This window comes from Syzygium oleosum, unplaced genomic scaffold (assembly GCF_021117445.2).
Source record: "Syzygium oleosum isolate NSW1041296 unplaced genomic scaffold, Sole_v2.1 Sole_v2.14, whole genome shotgun sequence".
Classification (NCBI taxonomy): Eukaryota; Viridiplantae; Streptophyta; class Magnoliopsida; order Myrtales; family Myrtaceae; genus Syzygium; species Syzygium oleosum.
Window position 1 is genome coordinate 1,377,632 of NW_026607498.1, and position 18,976 is coordinate 1,396,607.

The window sequence follows — 18,976 nt, forward strand, 5'->3', positions numbered from 1 at the left end:
GAGAGCGATAGAGACGGAGCTCGAGCGGCGCACCTCGGGCGGTGGAAGGCGGCCAGCAAGCCGGCGAGGCCGCGGTGGCGGGCCGGTGGCTGGCGGGCGGGCGGGCGGGCGGCGCAAGAGGAGGTAGGGCGTGAAACGACCAAGGAAGAGGAAGAGAAGCGGAGGGGGGGCGGCGCCTTCTCCAAGCAAAAGCAGACCGTACCCCTAACACTAGTGGTGCCACGTCAGCATCCCCTAGGGCAAAAATGAAATTGAAAAACACGCCACGTGGGATTCCGGAATGGCCACGTCAACATCACTCGTGCAAAATGAGATTGAAAAATACGCCGTACTGGATTCCAGCATGCCAGGTCAGCAAATTCTGCTGCGAGCTCGTTAGAAGGAATAAATTGCACCCGGCGAAAAAACGCTTAGGATTTGGCTGGGGTCGCGCGACCTCAGGCGGCCGTCGCCGGGGTCGCGCGACCTAGGCGACGGCCGCCTGGGTCGCGACCCAGGCCGACGTCGCCTGAGGTCTCGCAACCCAGGCCGACGTCGCTTGAGGTCGCGCGACCCAGGCGACGGCGCCTGGGCGGTCGCCCGACCCCAAGCGGCCGTCGCCTGGGTCGGGCGACCTCACCGGCGCTTCGCCGGCCACCCTCGCCGACCAGTTCTGCCCTTCCCGGCTACCCTCGCCGGTGAAGAAGATGAACAGTAATAGGGGCAAAACCGGAATATTAAAACTAAAAATTGCCAAAGCTCTTTGCAAAAAAAAAATTACCAAGCACTACTTAGGCCAAAGTAGCTTCACAAATTTTTTTTTACCAAGCACCACTTACATTTCCCCAAGTGGCTTTCACCTAAAGGTATTTGCATTCCCTCAAGTTGCATTTGAAAAGCCGAACCAAACGGGCCCTTAAGGCTCTATCCCCTCCTTTCGCTGATCGCCAAGTATCTCCTTAGTGCCATTAACCCCAACACAACTAGCACGTGTATCGATCATCGTCACTCGTTTGGTCCACCTCCTTCAATTATTTTCATCCAAATTTAGATGTTAAGACGGGCGGAGCAATACGATGGTGTTTTTTCGCAAAAGGAGGGCAAAAAAAAAATGTGATATAAAAGTAACCAAAATCTTTTATCACTTCTAGCCACGAATCCTTCAATTTTTCGCACCCTCCATACTGAAATTTAAAGCTTTCTCATCTTTGATACGCTAAATCTTTCTAACTATTTCACAAAAATTATATTCATCGTCCAAATTAAACAAAATCTCTTTAGAAACTTGTTTTCCCACGTCATTCACGAAACCAAACAATGCAACGGGTACTCCTTATACCAAACATCGTAATCGCTATTATTATAGCATCGCGGGTCATCCTCCGCCGCCGCCATCTCCTAAATATATACATGATCTACCGAATGCAAAATTCTCGTCCTTCAACCTAGTTTCATATGCAGTCTCGTGTATTAATAGACAAGATTCCTATATGATAACACTAGCAACGACAACACAGGAACACCTAAGGAAGCGGCTCATCTGACGCCGAATGCGAAGCTGCTCGGAGGTTCTGTTGGCCCTGGAAGTTCTATGTTGTTCCCACCCAGCATGACGACGACCGACGACATGGACGGTCGGTTCTCCGCGTCTTGCTGCACGCACAGCAGCGCGATGTGGATGCACTTCAGCACTCGATCTGCATTGTACGACTGCTCGAGCGAAGCGTCCATCAATTCCAGCGCTCGGCCCTGAGACCATCGTTTCCATGCCTGTCGTATTGAGGCAGCTTGTAGACGTTAGAGGAAGAGTACAGCTATTACTTGTTTGACAAGAAGGGGACCGAGAGCATGTTCGGTATAAGGGACGTACCAACGCAAGTAGGGTCTGACCAGGCTCTATCGCGTGCAAACGGCCATTCTTTCTCCCGCTAATTATTTCTAGCACAAGAACGCCAAAGCTATAAACGTCCGACTTCATTGAAAAAATCCCTTCCATCGCATACTCAGGAGCCATGTATCCACTGTTTTACACAAGAAAAAGGAATGACATGATAGAAATTGCCTGATTAGTTTAAATGCCGTAGTGTAATAGAAAATCATGAGCTTTCGAAATCCTTGTGATTACCCTTGGAAAGTCAAAATTCTACTCACTTCAAAATGCTGAACGGGTGATTAGTGCAAAATTGATTAAGAGTTCATCAAGCGAATAGAAAAGAGGTAGTAGCAACATACTATGTTCCTGCAACTCTGTTGGTGTTTGCATCGATTTGGTTATCCCCGAAAATCCTCGCCATCCCAAAGTCCGATATCTTTGGGTTCATGTCATCATCCAGCAAAATGTTGCTAGCCTTGAGGTCCCTGTGGATGATTTTGAGACGAGAATCCTCGTGCAGATACATAAGTCCTCGAGCGACTCCATGAACGATCTTCAGGCGTGACTCACAATCAAGTTGCAAACTCTTGGTCGAATCTATCAAAACATGAAATTAAACGCCAAACCGAATGTCTCATTCTTTCCAAATGAAAATGAGCAGCTAATGGTTTACGGGCAAACCAAAGAGAATCGTGTCTAAGCTCTTGTTGGGCATGTACTCATATACTAGAAGCTTCTCATTTCGCTCTAAGCAGCATCCCATGAGTGTCACAATATTCCTGTGTTGTAGTTTAGCAATCAAGGCAGTTTCACTTGCCAGTTCGGCCATGCCTTGACCTGAAGTTTCCGAGAGCCTCTTGACCGCTATTTCCTTTCCCTCAGCCAATGTGCCCTGCAGTGTTGGTACCAATCGACAATTTAATAGCAGGAATGTACTTGAACTGGACCAAAAAAAAACCATTTCCTGTACCAATTACATCACAATTCAAGAACACCAGTGACCCCATGAGCTCAACCCATGCATGGAGGATTATTCTATCTTTGCTTTCCATGGGTTTGACCTCGTGGTCGGACTGACCACCTTTTTTCAAAGGTTCTTTACATTACCAGGTCTAAATGGTAGCTCCAGGATATATATACTTTCAACACTTACCTTGTACACCGGACCAAATCCGCCTTCTCCAATTTTATTCTGGTCTGAAAAGTCATCTGTAGCCGCCTGTATGGCATCTAATCCCAGTAGCGGAATCTCCTGCAAAATCAATACCTGAGGAACCACCTTCTCGTTGTGCCCACCCCCGATTTCTCCCAAGTTTAGTGACTGCATCACTGGATGACTTTCCTCCTCGGCTGTTTGGACTGGAATTAGAAGGATGAGAACATGTGAAGTTTGCCTAAAGAATCACAGTGTATAGGTCGCATACCTCTATTCAACTTCTTCCTCCTCCTGATTACGACGTAGATGCAGTAGCCGAGCAATCCTATGCAGAATACTGATGACGCAGCGCTTGCAATCCATATCACTTTGTTCCCTTTAGCTGTCGAATATAATAAACATCGTGATGATTTGAGATCACCATTAAGATCAGGATATAATAACAGGAGTCAAGGATGAACTCCTACTCTTACCCGTTTTGTTTTTTCCCTGAGAAAAGATATATAAGAGTAACGGTATTTACCCTTGGCAATACGAGGAAGTTTGGTTGGGCGCAGAGATGCTCGAAACGCAAACCCTGAGTAGCTGCATGCAGAAGAATTTTAGCCATAGATGATTGCGCAGGAAACAGGAAGAGAAATGCAATTGGTCTCCTAAGCTCTCCATGGGGAAAATGCATCAGAACAATCGAAATAAGTGGTTGGAACATGATCTGGGGCTTTTAAACGTTTCCTTTGTCATTTCTTGTGATAAATTTTGATTATCATGTAAATTTTAATTCTATCTTATGGAACAAGTCTTGCGCACCAATTTTGTAACACATTCCTAATAATTGAACAGGATTCAATCATACGCTGTGAAGCAAAAGAAAAGAGAAAAAAAAGAAGAAGATAGATCTTAAAAAGGGCTAATACCACGGAAAATCCCAAACTTGTATACCCGTGATAAATTTATCCCAAACTAATTTTTTGACCACCAAAAACCCCAAATTGATACACCCATAACAAATTTACCCTCCGTTAGTTCCGTTAAATTTAACCGTCAAATCGCTGAGTTAGATAACCAATGACAGTTGACGGGTACACAAGTTTTGGATTTTACCTCTACGTTTGTCACAGATTTATCAATTTGTGATTTTTTTCAAGGTATTAATCCAATTTAACGGAACGTAAATTTGTCACAAGTATACCAGTTTGAGATTTTTGGTGGTCAAAAAATTAGTTTGAGGTAAATTTCTCATAGATATACCAGTTTGGGGTTTTTTGTGGTCAAAAATTTAGTTTGACCAAATTTTTCACAGGTGTACCAATTTGGGATTTTTCGTGGTATTAACACATATTAAAATTATGGTCAACTTTTCTTGTCATATTTAAGTTCACATAGAAGTGTAAAAGTACCTTAATTCGGCAAATAAGACTAGGGAAGTATACTGGAAGTCTTAAAATTTATCACGAAAGTGCAATTGAGTACTAAAACCTCCAAAAAGTGCAATCGAGTCCTAAATATTGCAATGAAAGTGGAATCAAATCCTAAAACTTTTAAAAAGTTCAATCAAGTCTTAAAACTTGTAACAAAAGTACAATTGAGTCCTAAAAACGTTTAAAAAGTGCAATCAATGAAAGACAGAAGGTTGGCAAATGCGTAAGTATACATAGATATGAAATTGAAAATATGTGCAAGGGGTTTTGACCTCATTATGTAGGTATCACCATACCTTTTGTTGTTTTGGTCGAAATGTATCACCGTACCTGAGCGTATTATTTTCAATCTCATCAAGCGCTCTTGATTTGGATTTGCTTCCTTTTCTCCACTCTTGAAATCTTCCTCTTCTTCCTATACTTGGCATCATCGAAGACTCTGCAAGTCTGGCCTCTTCGATCACCGAATCTACAACGAAAGTTTTTTATCGAAATAAAGATCGGAATTCTTATTTTCTTTTGTCATAAGTAATATCGGGTTTGTAATAAATATTACATGTATGTAGTTTCTGTCTACCTATTACCAAAACTTTTGATCAAACATTTAGATCTAAGTCTCATCGAAGATAGTACGAGCTTTAATTCACTGCAGATAAACTGCTTTAAGCCAAATTCCCTTAAAAAACCACAATTTTAGGTTCAATCGTAAGTCTGGCCCCAACTTTTTTTTTTGTCTAAATAAAAACCACCAACTTTTACTTTAATCACAAATCTGTACCGGTTAACCCTCCGTCCAAAATCGCCACTAGTCAGTCTGACGTGGCATTTTCACGTTAGTAATAAATTCACTTCCAAAATAATTTTTTATTTTCTTAATGTACAAAAATATGTTCAGGCCACAATTGAGTCTTAACCTGAAGTTGGAGATTGTTTAGAGAATTGGGCCTATTGCCTTGCATTCAGCGTTGCCTTAAACGTAAACCATGTTTAACAATGTTGCCTTATATTGTTTTTCTTTTTGCCTATACTATTCATGACGTTACTCAATTGAAACTGCTTTCAAAGTTTAAATTATTAGACGGAGGCGCAATTTACTATTTATTTTTTCTAACACACCCCTCACACATAGGCTGAACTTTAGCCTAAGTCTAAAGTATGGAAAATATATAACTGAGGAGTCAATTGTTAGATGAAGGCATGGTTAAATTTTTAAATATATTCTAACACTCCCACACATACGTAAGCTGTTTGAACTATACCTAAAGCATGGAAATATATAATAGGGGAGACAAAAAAAACGGCTTGAAAGATCTGAACTCGGGACATGATGCTTTTGTGGGATTTTGTGGACCACTGTCAACTATTTTAAAAGATAAACTAATACATAGAGGTGTTGTTTACTATTTAACTATTCAAACACATACGTGAAAGAGAGAAACCTATATATACTCACTCCGATGATAAAATCGACTACGGAAACTGGCTTCTGCGAATATGCTTCGATTGGCTGGGTCTACTGACGATGGACGTGCTCGAGCAAAGAATCCATCAGTCGAATGCGGTCTTTCTTCTGCACTTGAGAATTTTGATTCAAACTCATCAAGGCTTGTGTCTGAAATCCTTCGCGGAATCTCTCTCCGATCATCCCTAATCTCCTCCCCGACAGAGGATGATGTAGGTGGCGATGGTGGTGGTGATGAGACGTTGGATCGAAAAGAGATGCACACCTCATCGTCCTCGTTTTCAGCTGTCACGATCTTCCCGCAACGGTAGTCCCCCGATGAGGACATCAAATCGTTCCGAAGTCCGGGAAAATGGTAGCTGAGATGCTGCTTGAACTTGAAGATGTTCCCAGAACTAGCAGCAGGACTCGGAAATCTATCAATGGCAAGCTCCTTTGACGCACATGAGGTCGTTGCGAGCAGATACAACATGGACACGAGCTGGACATCAACATGTGCTCCCGAATTCATCTCTTTCTAGGGAATTGCGAAGGCTTTCTTCAGTGATTTCTCTCCTATGCATTTGTAATAAGATTGTCTGGGAATTATGTGGTGTTGAGGCCTGCTCTGCATCCTTATTCTTCGCTACATCTGCGCATTAACGAGGAACAGCCGCCGTTGACTCCGTCCTCCTGGTAATGTCACTGGTAATTTCAGAGAAAAGTGGTTGGCCGGTGCTGTCACTGGTAAGTTCTGACCGTTGAAAATGGATTAGGATCTGGAAATCTTTCTCTTAATCAAAACTAGTTGTCACTGGTAATTTCCGTGTGACATTCCGAGTTCGAACTTATACACGAGACTTTCTTGAGCGACTCAAGTAAGATTCATCTTCACAAGTTCACGAATTTGTGATTTTTCGTAGTATTAATCCAATTGAACGGAGGGTAAATTTATCACAAGTGTAACATTTTAGGGTTTTTTATGGTCAAAAAATTAGCTTGGAATAAATTTGTTATATGTCTACCAGTTTGGGTTTTTGGTAATCAAAAAATTAATTCAGGGTAAATTTGTCATAGGTGTACAAGTTTGAGGTTTCTGATTGTCAAAAAAATAGTTCGGGGTAAATTTATCACAGGTGTACCAATTTGGGATTTTTGGTGATCAAAAAATTAGTTCGGGATAAAATTATCGTGGGTGTACTAATTTGGAAAATTTCGAGGTGTTAACCCTAACAATTTTGAATGGAAAATGCTTAGATGACCGTCTCTGTAGAATGACGGTCTCACGGTCAAAGGTCAGCCGCGAGAATTTTATGTGGAAACCGGTACACTTCCTAAACAGGTTTCAAATGTTGACTTTACGTTTCCTTTTTTTTTTAGACTTTTTTGTTTCTTTCTTATAAGCTCAAATTGAGAGACAAATTAATCTCAAACAAATTGTAATCGGTTGATATATGAAGAAACAAATCAAAGTAATAGTCAAACAATAAGGAACAAATCAAAGTGATAATATTCAAACCATATTATCCATATGAAATGATATTATTTTGTTTAAAAATAAAAAAATACCTTACAATAAATTGATTTTTAATCCGTATGAAATGATATAGTGTTAGGTATCTCGTGGTCATGTGAATTTTCTCAACGAACCAAACGTTGAAGCTATATTAGGTAAAATCTGTATAAAAATCTATCAAAAATCATTTTTTTAACTTTAGCTTTGACTCATGTGATCCTAAGATTGATTTTGTAATGTTTTAGGTCCCAACACATCTTCTTCTACGAGATTTGGATCAATGGGGTAAAAAAAAATTTCTCTATTAATTCGTTATTCTTATTTTGATCTTTTCTTTGCTTCATTTATTTTATGCATAATCGATATCACTGGTCTTAATTTTAGATCACCAGAGAGTCCTTTTAAAGCAATTTGATATGAGCTAAAGAAATAAGAAGTCATTTCATTGCACAATAATTTTGTTATTAGTTGCATAGCCAATGTTTCAAGTGTTTTTTCATCTTTTAAATTTAATAGATCTATATAATGATATTAACGATTTCTTTTTTAAGTAAGCGATAATGTTTTTTTACTTGTAATTATTTATATTTCGGTATCTAATTTATTTTTTCCCTTCTTCATACTCAAGAAAATTGATTATGTAGGCCCTTTTCTGATTTTGTCTCTCAATTTGAACTTGGAAACATATAAATAAATAAATAAAATAGAAACATAGAATCAAAAATGAATCCGGTTGAGCAAGTGTGGTTTCCTCAAAAATGTCCTGTGGATGACCTTTGACCGTCACTCCGTCGTTCTGCGGAGGACGGTCGTGCTAGGCTAGCCGCCACGTCCATTTTGAATCTTCTTTTGTATTGACCAAACTTCTTTTTCAAAATCACTTGAATTAATACTTGAATAACTTTTAATTTATTTAGGTTTCACGTTCCAAAAGTTTGAAATTTTATGAGTGAAAAAGAAAAAACTACGAGACCAAATTCGAAAATTTACAAACAGCAAATTGAAAGTCACCCTGGGGACTCGAATTCATACTCAAATTGACTTTTTACTTATTTCTTAAGGTACAAAATTTGACCCTCTTTTAAGTTTTCCATATGGTACAAATCCATCGGCATCTACTTTTAGCACCTTCTACCACAAATAAGAGGACATGACGTTGTCATTTTGTTCACCAAGATATAGAAAAGGACATTGATTTTCTGCGAAACAAACAGAGTTTTACTCTGATTTTTTGTTTTTTATTGTCAATGAAAAAAAAATCGAAGGCTGACTTTAATGGCACCTCATGACCCACACGGGTTAGGGATAGCGTGTTGGCCATTGCTAAGCCACATAACTCAATGACGCGTCACGGAAAAAGAATGGGCTTCTGAGACACGGCCTAATTAAGCAAATCTCTTTTATTTTATACGCAATCTTGAACTCCAAATCCTCTTCCGTATTAGCTCATCTGCATGTTGAAATTCATATATTACTTTCTTATCATAAAAAATGGAGAGATTATTGAAAACATTCATTATATTATTTTGAAGATGACAAAATAATCGAAGGCTAGATGCGTGCATTGGCTGCGTAAACAACAGCTTGTAGATGCATAGGCCCGTTTGCAAATGGAGTCTCAACGGGAATATCTAAAGGCTGGTAGTTCTTTGCCTTTACAAAGAATGAACAAGGTATTGGACGTAGAGACTGTTTAATGCTGGACGGACCTGCATAGAAGGTGAACAAGCCGTAGAATGAGGAGTTCGTTAAGGCTTGGATGGACTGTAGAAGGCAAACAACTGTGTAAACCAAAAGATGTTGATACGCTTGACCAGAGTATAGAAGGTGAACAATTAGTTTCAAAGTGATATGTGAAAGGACTGGAAGGCCTGTAGATCGATTGTTTTTCCGTCATTCAAATATCGGAAAGTCGGAAAGCAAACGGACTCTTTAATTGAAGTTTCGAAACAGCAAGTGCATCTATGGTGACTTGCAACATCGTGCCTTCATGTTGTAGGTTGCCATAAAATTAGTTTGTTTCATTGCAAAAAATTGTTTTTTTTTGTAAAAGTTTTCTAACATCCTGACTTTCTTCATTTATCTAGGATGAAACTGAAATGCTCACGAGGAAATTGAGCGTAAATAATGTTATACTTTAAGCTTATGAGATTCGGAAATGGTGTATGATAAAATTGAGCTAATTTACATATATCAGCTGCATGAGGGTACATGTCCTTGTTCGCCGAGGCATCACCCAAATTAAAAATGGCCTAACCACATGCCTGTGTTAGGGTGTGCAACCGGGCTGGCTCACTCCGGGAACCAAACCGAATCATACTGAACCAAACCGGCCTAACCCAACCGGCTCACATGGGGACAGGCCTTGATTGGTTCGGTTCCTGGTTGCCCGCATTGAACCCGTTTTAAACTGAAAGTGCACTGTAAAATCGTGGGTTTATTCTGGTGATGATGCTTGTATGCTCAGAATTATTTGGCTTCAAATTTTCGGTAACAGTCAATTATTTCGCCTTGCAAGTGTAAAAGCTTGCATGTGGAACATTTCCTTCCAGAGTATAGAGAACAGAATCTGTCTAGGGGTTTAGTCTGTAGTCATTTGTGTTAGGAATTTACAATCTGTCCGAAGAGATTCAATCTTCGACGAAATTTAAATCCAATTTTGAAGCCGCTCAGTTTTGGATTGTACTATGCACAGCAACGGAAAACTGAAACAGAAAAGGAACAAAAGAACATAGAGCATTATCAAACAGATGCTACAGAAAACATTCAAACAATGTTCAAAGATTGACCGGGCGAGTGTTCAGCGGGCCCAAAGGAGCAATGAGGGCCCAAAGGATAAGAAAGCAGTGAACCCCAGATCCCAAACGATGAAGAAGGTTGAAACGAGGAAGGAAGCCTAGCTTTAAGTAGACAAAACTGCGTCAATTTTTTTTTATCTATTGTTGAGTCAAATAATCTCACACTCAAAAGCCATAGGCAATGTGAAATCCAAAGACCGAGACAATCATCTAAAACCTTTTTGTTATAAGCAAAAGGAACTTTAACCCAATATCCAGTGTGGTCCTTCAACTTTTAATTTGTTCAATATCGTCTCTGAACTTTTGGTATATGTTCAATTTAGTCCATAAACTATATGAAAATGTTCAATGTAGTCCTTCCATTAATTTAAGCTCAGAGACTACATTGAACATTTTCATATAATTCAAGGACTATATTGAACATGTACCAAAAGTCCAGGGACCACACTGAACATTAGACTAAAGTTCAGGGACTATATTGAACAAATTAAAAGTTCAGATACCACATTGTACATTGAGCCAAAGTTCATGAACTATTTATGTCATTATGCCTAAGCAAAAAGTTGGGTATGACTGAGCCTGCGCAGCTCTCTCTATGTAGATCCTCGACATCGTAATCGTGCCAATGGCAATATTTACCATGTGGTAATTTACATTTAGTAGTAATAAGAAAACACTGCTCTTTTCCCTCTCCCTCTCTACCCCAAAAAATTATGGCATGGTTACTAGACTATGTCAAGCCCTCACCACGGATCGACCGGTCGATCCGAGGTCAATGACCTCGAACTACCTCTATTTGAGGTCGCAACGGCGCGGGCTATGAAGCTTGAGGCGGCGAGGAGAAACGGCCATGGGCGAATGGGGGGGCTAGGCGTGAGACAAGGGAGGGAGACCGAGATGAGAGGGTGACAAAGTGAGCGGGAGAGAGAGATCGAGGTGATGACCCAAACTTAATCTAAGTGAGGGACAATAGAGAGACGACGACCGCAATGGATGGCGGAGGCCACGCGACGACGAGTGGGACAATCGCAGCATGCAAAGAGCCGAGGTTGATAGCCGCTGGGGACGACGGTGTTAGGCTCGACCATGGGGTTAGGGGGGTGGGTTGGTTCGTGCCATTTTATCATGTGGAGTTTACTAATGAGGAAGGTAGGGAGGGAGGGAGGGAGTGTTTTCTTAGGTGGAAACGTAAAATGCACTTGCCATGTGTGAAATTTTTAACGGAGGATGTATAGATTTATACGAAGTTGGGTATGCCCAAGCCTACCCAATTTTGTTCCTTTAGTTGAGTAAGAGAATTCTTGGTAGTTTTAATTTATTATTCACGAAATTTCATAATATTAATTAGGGTATGCAGGAGATCGACTTGACTTATAAGCCTGCGAACCCTGCTCTCCCAATGTGGTCGGGTACGTTCCGTAATGGTTATTCGAGCCGATCGAGCAGGTTACAAGTTCCAGAATTTCAAAACAGGTGAATTCATAATAGGTTCTAGAGTTTTTGGGATTATACCTCCCTATACTCATCTTTTACCTTGCACCTTGCACTAGGTGCGGGGTATTCTACAGGAATTGTATACTGTATGTTGTTTCCTAAACTAAATATACGCGTACTTAATTATTCATGACTTGCTCTTTTTCTTTATAAAATTTCAGGTTTATATATGTGAGAAAATTAATAATAATCTCCAACCCATCTCTCTCTCTCTCTCTCACGAGCTTGGCTATGTCTATGACCCCGATACATTTCATTCAGGCTCTCGGTTCAGTGAGATAAATTTTCATGTATACTCAGGGTACATGCTGATCTATATTGTTTTTTTTTTTTTTTGGTGTCATTCACTCAATATTGGGACAATTATTGAAATTTGACATCAATGAAAGTGAAGCGAACACAAATGAGTCCGAATTCGAACTCCTCGATGCTTTTGGTTATTGTTGTGTATGCTCCTTTGTGTGCACGTGAAGTTTTGACATTTCGTGACTAACAATGTGCACCCACAATATGATTCCGACACATAACGTACTCTTTAGCAACTAAACTTTCGTCTTGAGTCGAATGATATCTTCGTGAGATCTTGCATGCAAACTCCACAATTAAAATGGATTACATGATTAAAATAGGGAAAATTATCCAAAAAGTCCTAAACATATTTCACTTGAACCAATTCAGTTTTTAAACCTTTCGATTTTGTCAATTAAGTCATAAATATTTTCACGCTTTGCCAGTAGAGTCAATCTGGCCAATTTTAGTCGGTGATATTGCTTACGTGGTCGCCGGCCGTCCTATGTGGCATGACCGGCTCTGACGTGGACAATTTTTATAATTTTTTTTAAAAAAATTTCTAAATTTTTTAATAATTTGTTTTCTTGTTTTTCTTCCAAGACCGGCGAGGGTCGGCTGCGAAGCCCTCGCTGGCTTTGCGCGAGGGTCGCAAAGCATGAATATACACGTACGTCCCTATATTTTCTAATAAGAAGGAAGCGAACACAAATGGGTCCGAATTCGAACTCCTCGATGCTCTTGCTTATAATTTCTCATCCTCCTTTTTTGCGCGTGTGAAGTTTGACATTTCATGACTCACAATGTGCACCGACGGTATGATTCCAACATATGACCTAACTTTCTAGCTAGCTTACTAAACTTTAGTCTTGAGTCGAATAATATCTTCGCAAGATCTTGAATGCCCCCAAGATTCTCCTAACCTCGCATGCAAACTCCATAATTAAAATGGATTGCATTATAAAAATAATATCCTTAGTTAGCTAACATCTCTAATATAATCGACCAATAATTTGATGATTCATTTGGCCGTTGCGTATATTCCCTTGAACAACCGCCCGCCACCGTCCGCCGCCGCGAGTGACCACCAACTCCGTCGCATTCTTTAAGGTTTCTGTCTACGTTTTTTTGCTAACTGCCGTACGTCTCTTTGGTGCCTTTAACCGCAAAGCAACTAACATGTGTTTCAATCATTGGCATTATTCATTTGTCCGTCTTCTTTAATTATTCAAATTTAGAATTTAGATGTTAAGACATGCGGACCAATACGATGTTAATGTTCACAGGAAGAATGTATACCAATGGGCAGCATTTTAGACAATTTTTCCATGTTGTTTTATCGGTTTTCATTAGCGAATTATTACATTATTACTCCAATCACATGAGCACGTAAATATATATTGACCTTGCTCGAGATTAAGGATGTAGATTTATCACCTCGAAATGATGGACACATCAGCAATCAGCTCATAAATGTTAAGATTCGGACGCCACATCAACAATTTATCATCTGACTGAGATATCTCACATTTAGGAAAAATCACATCTACTAAACACTGAGTAATTACCAAAAAAAGTCCAAAACCGATTGTCTGAATGCCAATTCAGTTCTAAACATTTTAATTTAGCCAATTTAATCATAAACATTTTGACGATTTGTCAATATAGTCCTTCTAGTCAAATTTGGCCGGAAATCGTTGACATGGATGTCAACCGTCTTATGTGATACTGTCGGCACTGACGTGGATAATTTTTTATAATTGTTTCGAAATATTTTATAACTTTTTGAATTTCTTCTTCTTTTTTTTCTTTTTCTATTATTTTTTTCCTGGTTTCTTGGCGATCACCAAGCCTTGGCGATGGCCGGTCACAGGCGAGGTCGAGCCTTGCCTAGCCACTAGTGAGGCTAGCAAGGTCTACTCTCGCCGGTGGTTGGGCAAGGTCGACTCTCACTGGCCATCGTCGAGGCCTAGGGATTGGCGAAGGAAGAAGGACAAAGAAAAAAGAAAAGAAAAATTAAAAGGAAAATTTCAGAAAATTTTATAAAAAATTCAGAAAAAATGCAAAAAAAAATTGTCCATATCAGCACCGATCATTCCACGTAGGATGGCCAATGTTTACGTCGGCGATTTTCGATTAAAATTGGCCAGAAGGACCACATTAGCAAATCATCAAAAAATTTAGGACTAAATTGATCAAATTAAAAGGTTTTAGACTGAATTAGAAATCCATACAATAGATTTATGAATTTTTTGGTAAAATTCCCTCCAAAACCTAATCATCAGTCTCTCTTTCTCTTGTCTCTTTATCATTGCCTCTACCGCGCAGTGCCTTGCGACATTTCAGTCGCTCACCACCGCTACCACCTCTAGTGATGCCATCCCCCCGTCTCGATACAAATTAATATCGCAGCCATGTTTCGGTCATTCGGACTCTCCGTCTTCCTAGCAACCCTCACACATTGCAGGAAATATCGATACCATCATCATTGCAGAACAAATCTTCAGCAATCTCTTTACATTTTGGAAGCAGTTCACTAACTCAAGTTCAGTATCTGAAGGACCTACCACATGCGTATTCTAAGCAACGATAGGAACAATCCCCCAAAGGACAAGAATAAGTGCTCCACACACCACGAGCTGATCAGCCAAATGTAGGTTGAATGTCGATCCACTAGGATGGGGAACATCAACGTAAGCATCATCTGTTCTGCCGTGTAAACTCAACGTGTTCAAAATTCCCCGTCGATATCGCTCTGATCGCTTGTAATTTAAGCGGTGGCCCGTTGCATGTCCTGCACCGGATGCGGCTGTTTGGCAGCGACTTCCGCGGGGATTTCTTTGGTTATGAAGCAGGCACACCTGCCTCTCTGAATCAAGTCAATAGTGGGATTATTGTTCAGAAAGCTCTGCCTCAAGTGCTGACCACTTACTTTGCCAACACATGGGCCTTGAACATGGAGGGGAGAAATTAAAATATGTACATAAGACTCCGCGAAAGATGTAGATTTTTAGGAGAAAATTACTCAATCGGTTCCAGACTTATTGTACGAATATCAATTCAATCCTCAATTTTTATTTCATTCTACCAATTTAGTCATAACCTTTACGCAAAATTTACCAACTCTTCTATGAAACTATTAATAATTTAAAGGATTGATCAGCTTTTCCCTATTACGATACTAACTAGCTCCAGAATATCAACTTCCATTTGAATTATACTAAATTTTCTATTGAGTTACTAAATTTGGAAAAAGAAAAGTTGACGAATCACTCGAAGGTTGGTAATGGTTGGTGAAGTTAAGAAATGATGGTTCTTCTCCTAAGTAATTAATCACATACAGACTTGTCAATCGTGGGTAAGTAAGATTCTTCTTTGTTGGACAATTCTAGCTTGGTAGTTCGAAAATCTTGTGTTTGATCGACAAAAATCTTCCATATCTCCGCACTTGGCTCGTCTTCTGATGTCATTCAACAAAAATCAATTGACTTGTCACATGAACAATGACTTTTGGACGTAAAGAACTGTAGTGCGGTCCAATGTCGTATAAAGTGTCAAATGATGTCAGTCCAAAAGTGAGATTACTTTGCAAAGGCAAAACATCACATGGTCCGGTTTTACCCGCGGGGCACACCCATAATTGCTCAATTTTGTTGACTCTAATCTTTCTCTTTCGAGCTACAATTGATTCTCTCTCCAGGGCCATTCGTCAAAGCAGTGAGGTGGGATTAGCAATTGATTAAGTTAATCCGTGGGGACTCGGGTTACTGATGTAGGATTCCCAATTTGATCATGATCTTGCTGGTCAAGGTTATAAAGTAGGGGAAAGCTTTTCTTCCCTTGTAACAACCGACCCCAGTCCATCGGGACCGGTACTCGAAAAGAGGCTTTCTTACCTCCGGTGAAGACTCGAAGCACCCATAAAAAAGTTCACGTGATATAAAATCGACGCCGTCGTCGAGGCCAATGTATATAGCTCAAAACCACAACACGCAGGATAGAAGTAGGGGTGGCCATGCGGGTTCGGAAGGCGGCTCCTACCGTGGAGCATTTTTATCCCAAACCGGATTCAAAACGGGTTTGATCGTATCTTGTTTACTACACCCATATCCCTAGCAGCGATATGATACGATTCACGTTGAGCAAGCCCTCAAAATAAACGATATAATTTCACGTGAGCGAAGGGATGAGTGCCGATGATTGAGATGAAATTCTGCAGTTCTATATCACTAATTGACATTCTATTTCCTACTCAATGTGAGTGGGTGCCACAACTTGCGTTTCAGGCATGGTGAAATTAGTAAATTTGTTCCCAAGCGATCGAAAGTTAAATGAAGCCTTTCCACTTTGCGTGCATGATTGACGCATGCCATGCTTTCTCTCCTTTCCTTCTCAACCACCTCTCCTTTATGCATGATTCGTCCTACTTTGTTCACTCTCTTTTAATGATGAGAGGAAAATGGCTATGCTAATCCAAGTAAAGATCCGGTGCATTTAGCATTTCTCTAATTGAAATACTAAACTCCATCAACCGAACGCCGTTCCTCATATGAATCGTTTTGCGGTTGCGGTTTCGGCGCATATAATAGTAACAAATTTCTTATAATAGTCCAAGTGCTTCGAGTATGGCAATGTATAGGCATCAAAAAGACAAATCAAATTGAAGAATCCCCATTGGATCTTGAGAAGGAGGAACCAGAAGATTGAACACGAGATGTGGGGACAAGAAACATATTATAAAGCAGCAATTTCGGAAAGTCGGAATTATATAAATATTGCAAAGAGAAGAATCTCACCTTCCCATTACTGAAGAAGAAGCTAGCTACCCCACGTCTTCCTCTTTATAATCACTTGCTCTCTCTCTGGTCATCACCACCCACAAGACAACTTCATCAGTAAACAGAAAAACAAGCAAATATGCAGCCCCAGTGGATCGAGCTTCTCTTGCTCTGCGTCTGTCTCTCGAGGTTTTCTTCCACGGCGTCATCACCGGACCGGAGCAGAGAGTTCGGCGAGGCCAAGAACTACGAGGGCTCGTCGGATCTTGTGGACCTTCAGTACCACATGGGTCCTGTCCTTGCATCTCCCATCAACGTTTACATCATATGGTATGGCCACTGGTACCAAAACCAGCAGGCCACCATAAGAGATTTCATCTATTCTCTCTCTGCTCCGTCGTCCTCCGCCTCGTATCCGTCAGTCGCCGACTGGTGGCGCACCGTCCGGCTCTACACCGACCAAACCGGGTCCAACATCACCGGAGACATTGCCCTTTCCGGGGAGTTCTACGACTTCAAGTACTCCCACGGAGGTTACCTCAGCCGCTTGGACATCCAGTCCGTCATAAAAAACGCTGTCGCCGCTTCAGATCCACACGCTCTGCCGCTCAATCCTCACAATGGCCTCTACTTAGTCCTCACCTCCGCTGACGTCCAAGTCCAGGATTTCTGCCGCGCCGTGTGCGGGTTCCACTATTTCACGTTCCCCACGATCGTTGGTGTTACCGTTCCTTACGCGTGGGTCGGCTACAGTGGGATGCAGTGTCCCGGGATCTGCGCCTACCCATTTGCCTGGCCGAAGTACTCGGGAAGGCCGCCGCCGAGCACGAACGGGGGCAACGACATAATGAAGCCACCGAACGGGGATGGGGGCGGACGGGATGATCAGCGTGATTGCCCACGAGCTGGCTGAGGTCTCGAGCAACCCGCTCGTGAATGCGTGGTATGCAGGGGACGACCCCACAGCGCCGACCGAGATCGCTGACCTATGCCTGGGGGTGTATGGGAGTGGTGGGGGCGGAGGGTATGTGGGGGCGGTGAACAAGAACTCATGGGGGAGTGGGTACAACTTCAATGGAGTGAAGGGGAGGAAGTACCTGGTGCAGTGGGTGTGGAACCCCGTGAGCAGGAGATGCTATGGACCCAATGCTCTGGACTGAGGAGGTTGACTTGTGGAGATGGGTACATGATGACTTCATGAATGAGTTCCCACTCCCACTGTCGATGTCCGGAGACCGGCATGGCTTGCGGAGACCGCGACGCCAGAACAGAACCAGGCTGCGTTGGCACGCCTTGTGACTGTAGCAGCTCAATGAAATTTGCCGTCTTTGCTTCTTTCGACGGTGAGAATCCGGAGAAACAGTGCTTTTACAGCATCATCCTCCTACAACAAATGAACTCACTAGTGCAGTTCCCTATCTATTGCTTCTACTGTAATAGTACAGTTGCTATCGCTTGTTGTAACTCCATTAGTTTCTTGTTTTTGAAGTAAATATTAATGTTGACCGAGCTTCACTACTCCAGTGACGAGGTTTCCAGCATGGCCCAAACTACTGCAAGGCAGTCCAGGAGAGTACCCACCTAGTAGCTAATGTTCCTAGTTACTGTCATATGCAGACCGCCTCTCATACTTCCCCTTGTAAAATCACCTGAGAAACGAACCTGAGCACAAGAATGCATACTCTACAGATGCCTAATCCTCATTTGGTCGTTGAACCAAATGAGAACAATTATGCAGCATAATACGTTAGAGAATGAAATTGGACTTGAGTTCCAATGAAACTAAATGACGACAATTATGCAGCTTCCTCCATTAGAAAATGAAATCGGACTTAAGTTTCCAACGAGAACGAGGACTTAGTCCAAAGTGACTGCTGAAGATGTAGGTCTCCTTGCGCTTCTGATATATTTTGTGTACCAAGCAACAGAAACAAAGATGTCCCCCTGAACATGTGAAACATCGCAGGAGGGGACAAGCACATACACTTGCTGTAAACAAAAGCATAATCACACATGCTTGCTCGGTGTCCATTTCTTGAAAATACAGGATAATTGCAGATGCCTCGATGATATGATTACTGATATAGCAACGAAGATAGCATACACAATCCTACATGATCACCGTAGATAGCAACAGTAAATATCAATTTCAAGGGAAGAACATTTTTTTCCATTATAAATAGGGGTGAACCACTGTTTCCATTTTCCTACTAATTCATTTGTACAAGCACTGAT

At 41.3% G+C, this 18,976-nt stretch overlaps 2 protein-coding genes across 3 annotated transcripts; one reads left to right on the plus strand and one right to left on the minus strand.

Moving 5' to 3' along the window:
* Positions 1-1,210: 1,210 nt before the first annotated feature.
* Positions 1,211-6,518, minus strand: LOC115689014 (putative G-type lectin S-receptor-like serine/threonine-protein kinase At1g61610). Of its 2 annotated transcripts, none has more exons than XM_056317995.1 (9): positions 5,880-6,518; positions 4,757-4,895; positions 3,532-3,593; positions 3,277-3,390; positions 3,006-3,211; positions 2,534-2,744; positions 2,212-2,449; positions 1,850-2,000; positions 1,211-1,749 (listed from the first exon to the last, which is right to left on the minus strand). In XM_056317995.1, exons 1-9 carry the CDS (start codon positions 6,397-6,399, stop codon positions 1,516-1,518), a joined length of 1,875 nt encoding a protein of 624 aa, XP_056173970.1. In that variant the 5' UTR covers positions 6,400-6,518; the 3' UTR covers positions 1,211-1,515. The 2 variants fall into 2 exon arrangements, with proteins under 2 accessions (XP_056173970.1, XP_056173971.1); XM_056317996.1 differs by having other exon boundaries at positions 3,006-3,202; positions 5,880-6,517.
* A 10,333-nt stretch (positions 6,519-16,851) lies between these two features.
* LOC115689001 (protein EXORDIUM-like 7) lies at positions 16,852-18,248 on the plus strand. The gene is given in 2 exon segments (XM_030614970.2): positions 16,852-17,608; positions 17,610-18,248. Coding segments are annotated over 2 exon segments (1,020 nt in total). The 5' UTR covers positions 16,852-16,880; the 3' UTR covers positions 17,902-18,248.
* Positions 18,249-18,976: the final 728 nt, after the last annotated feature.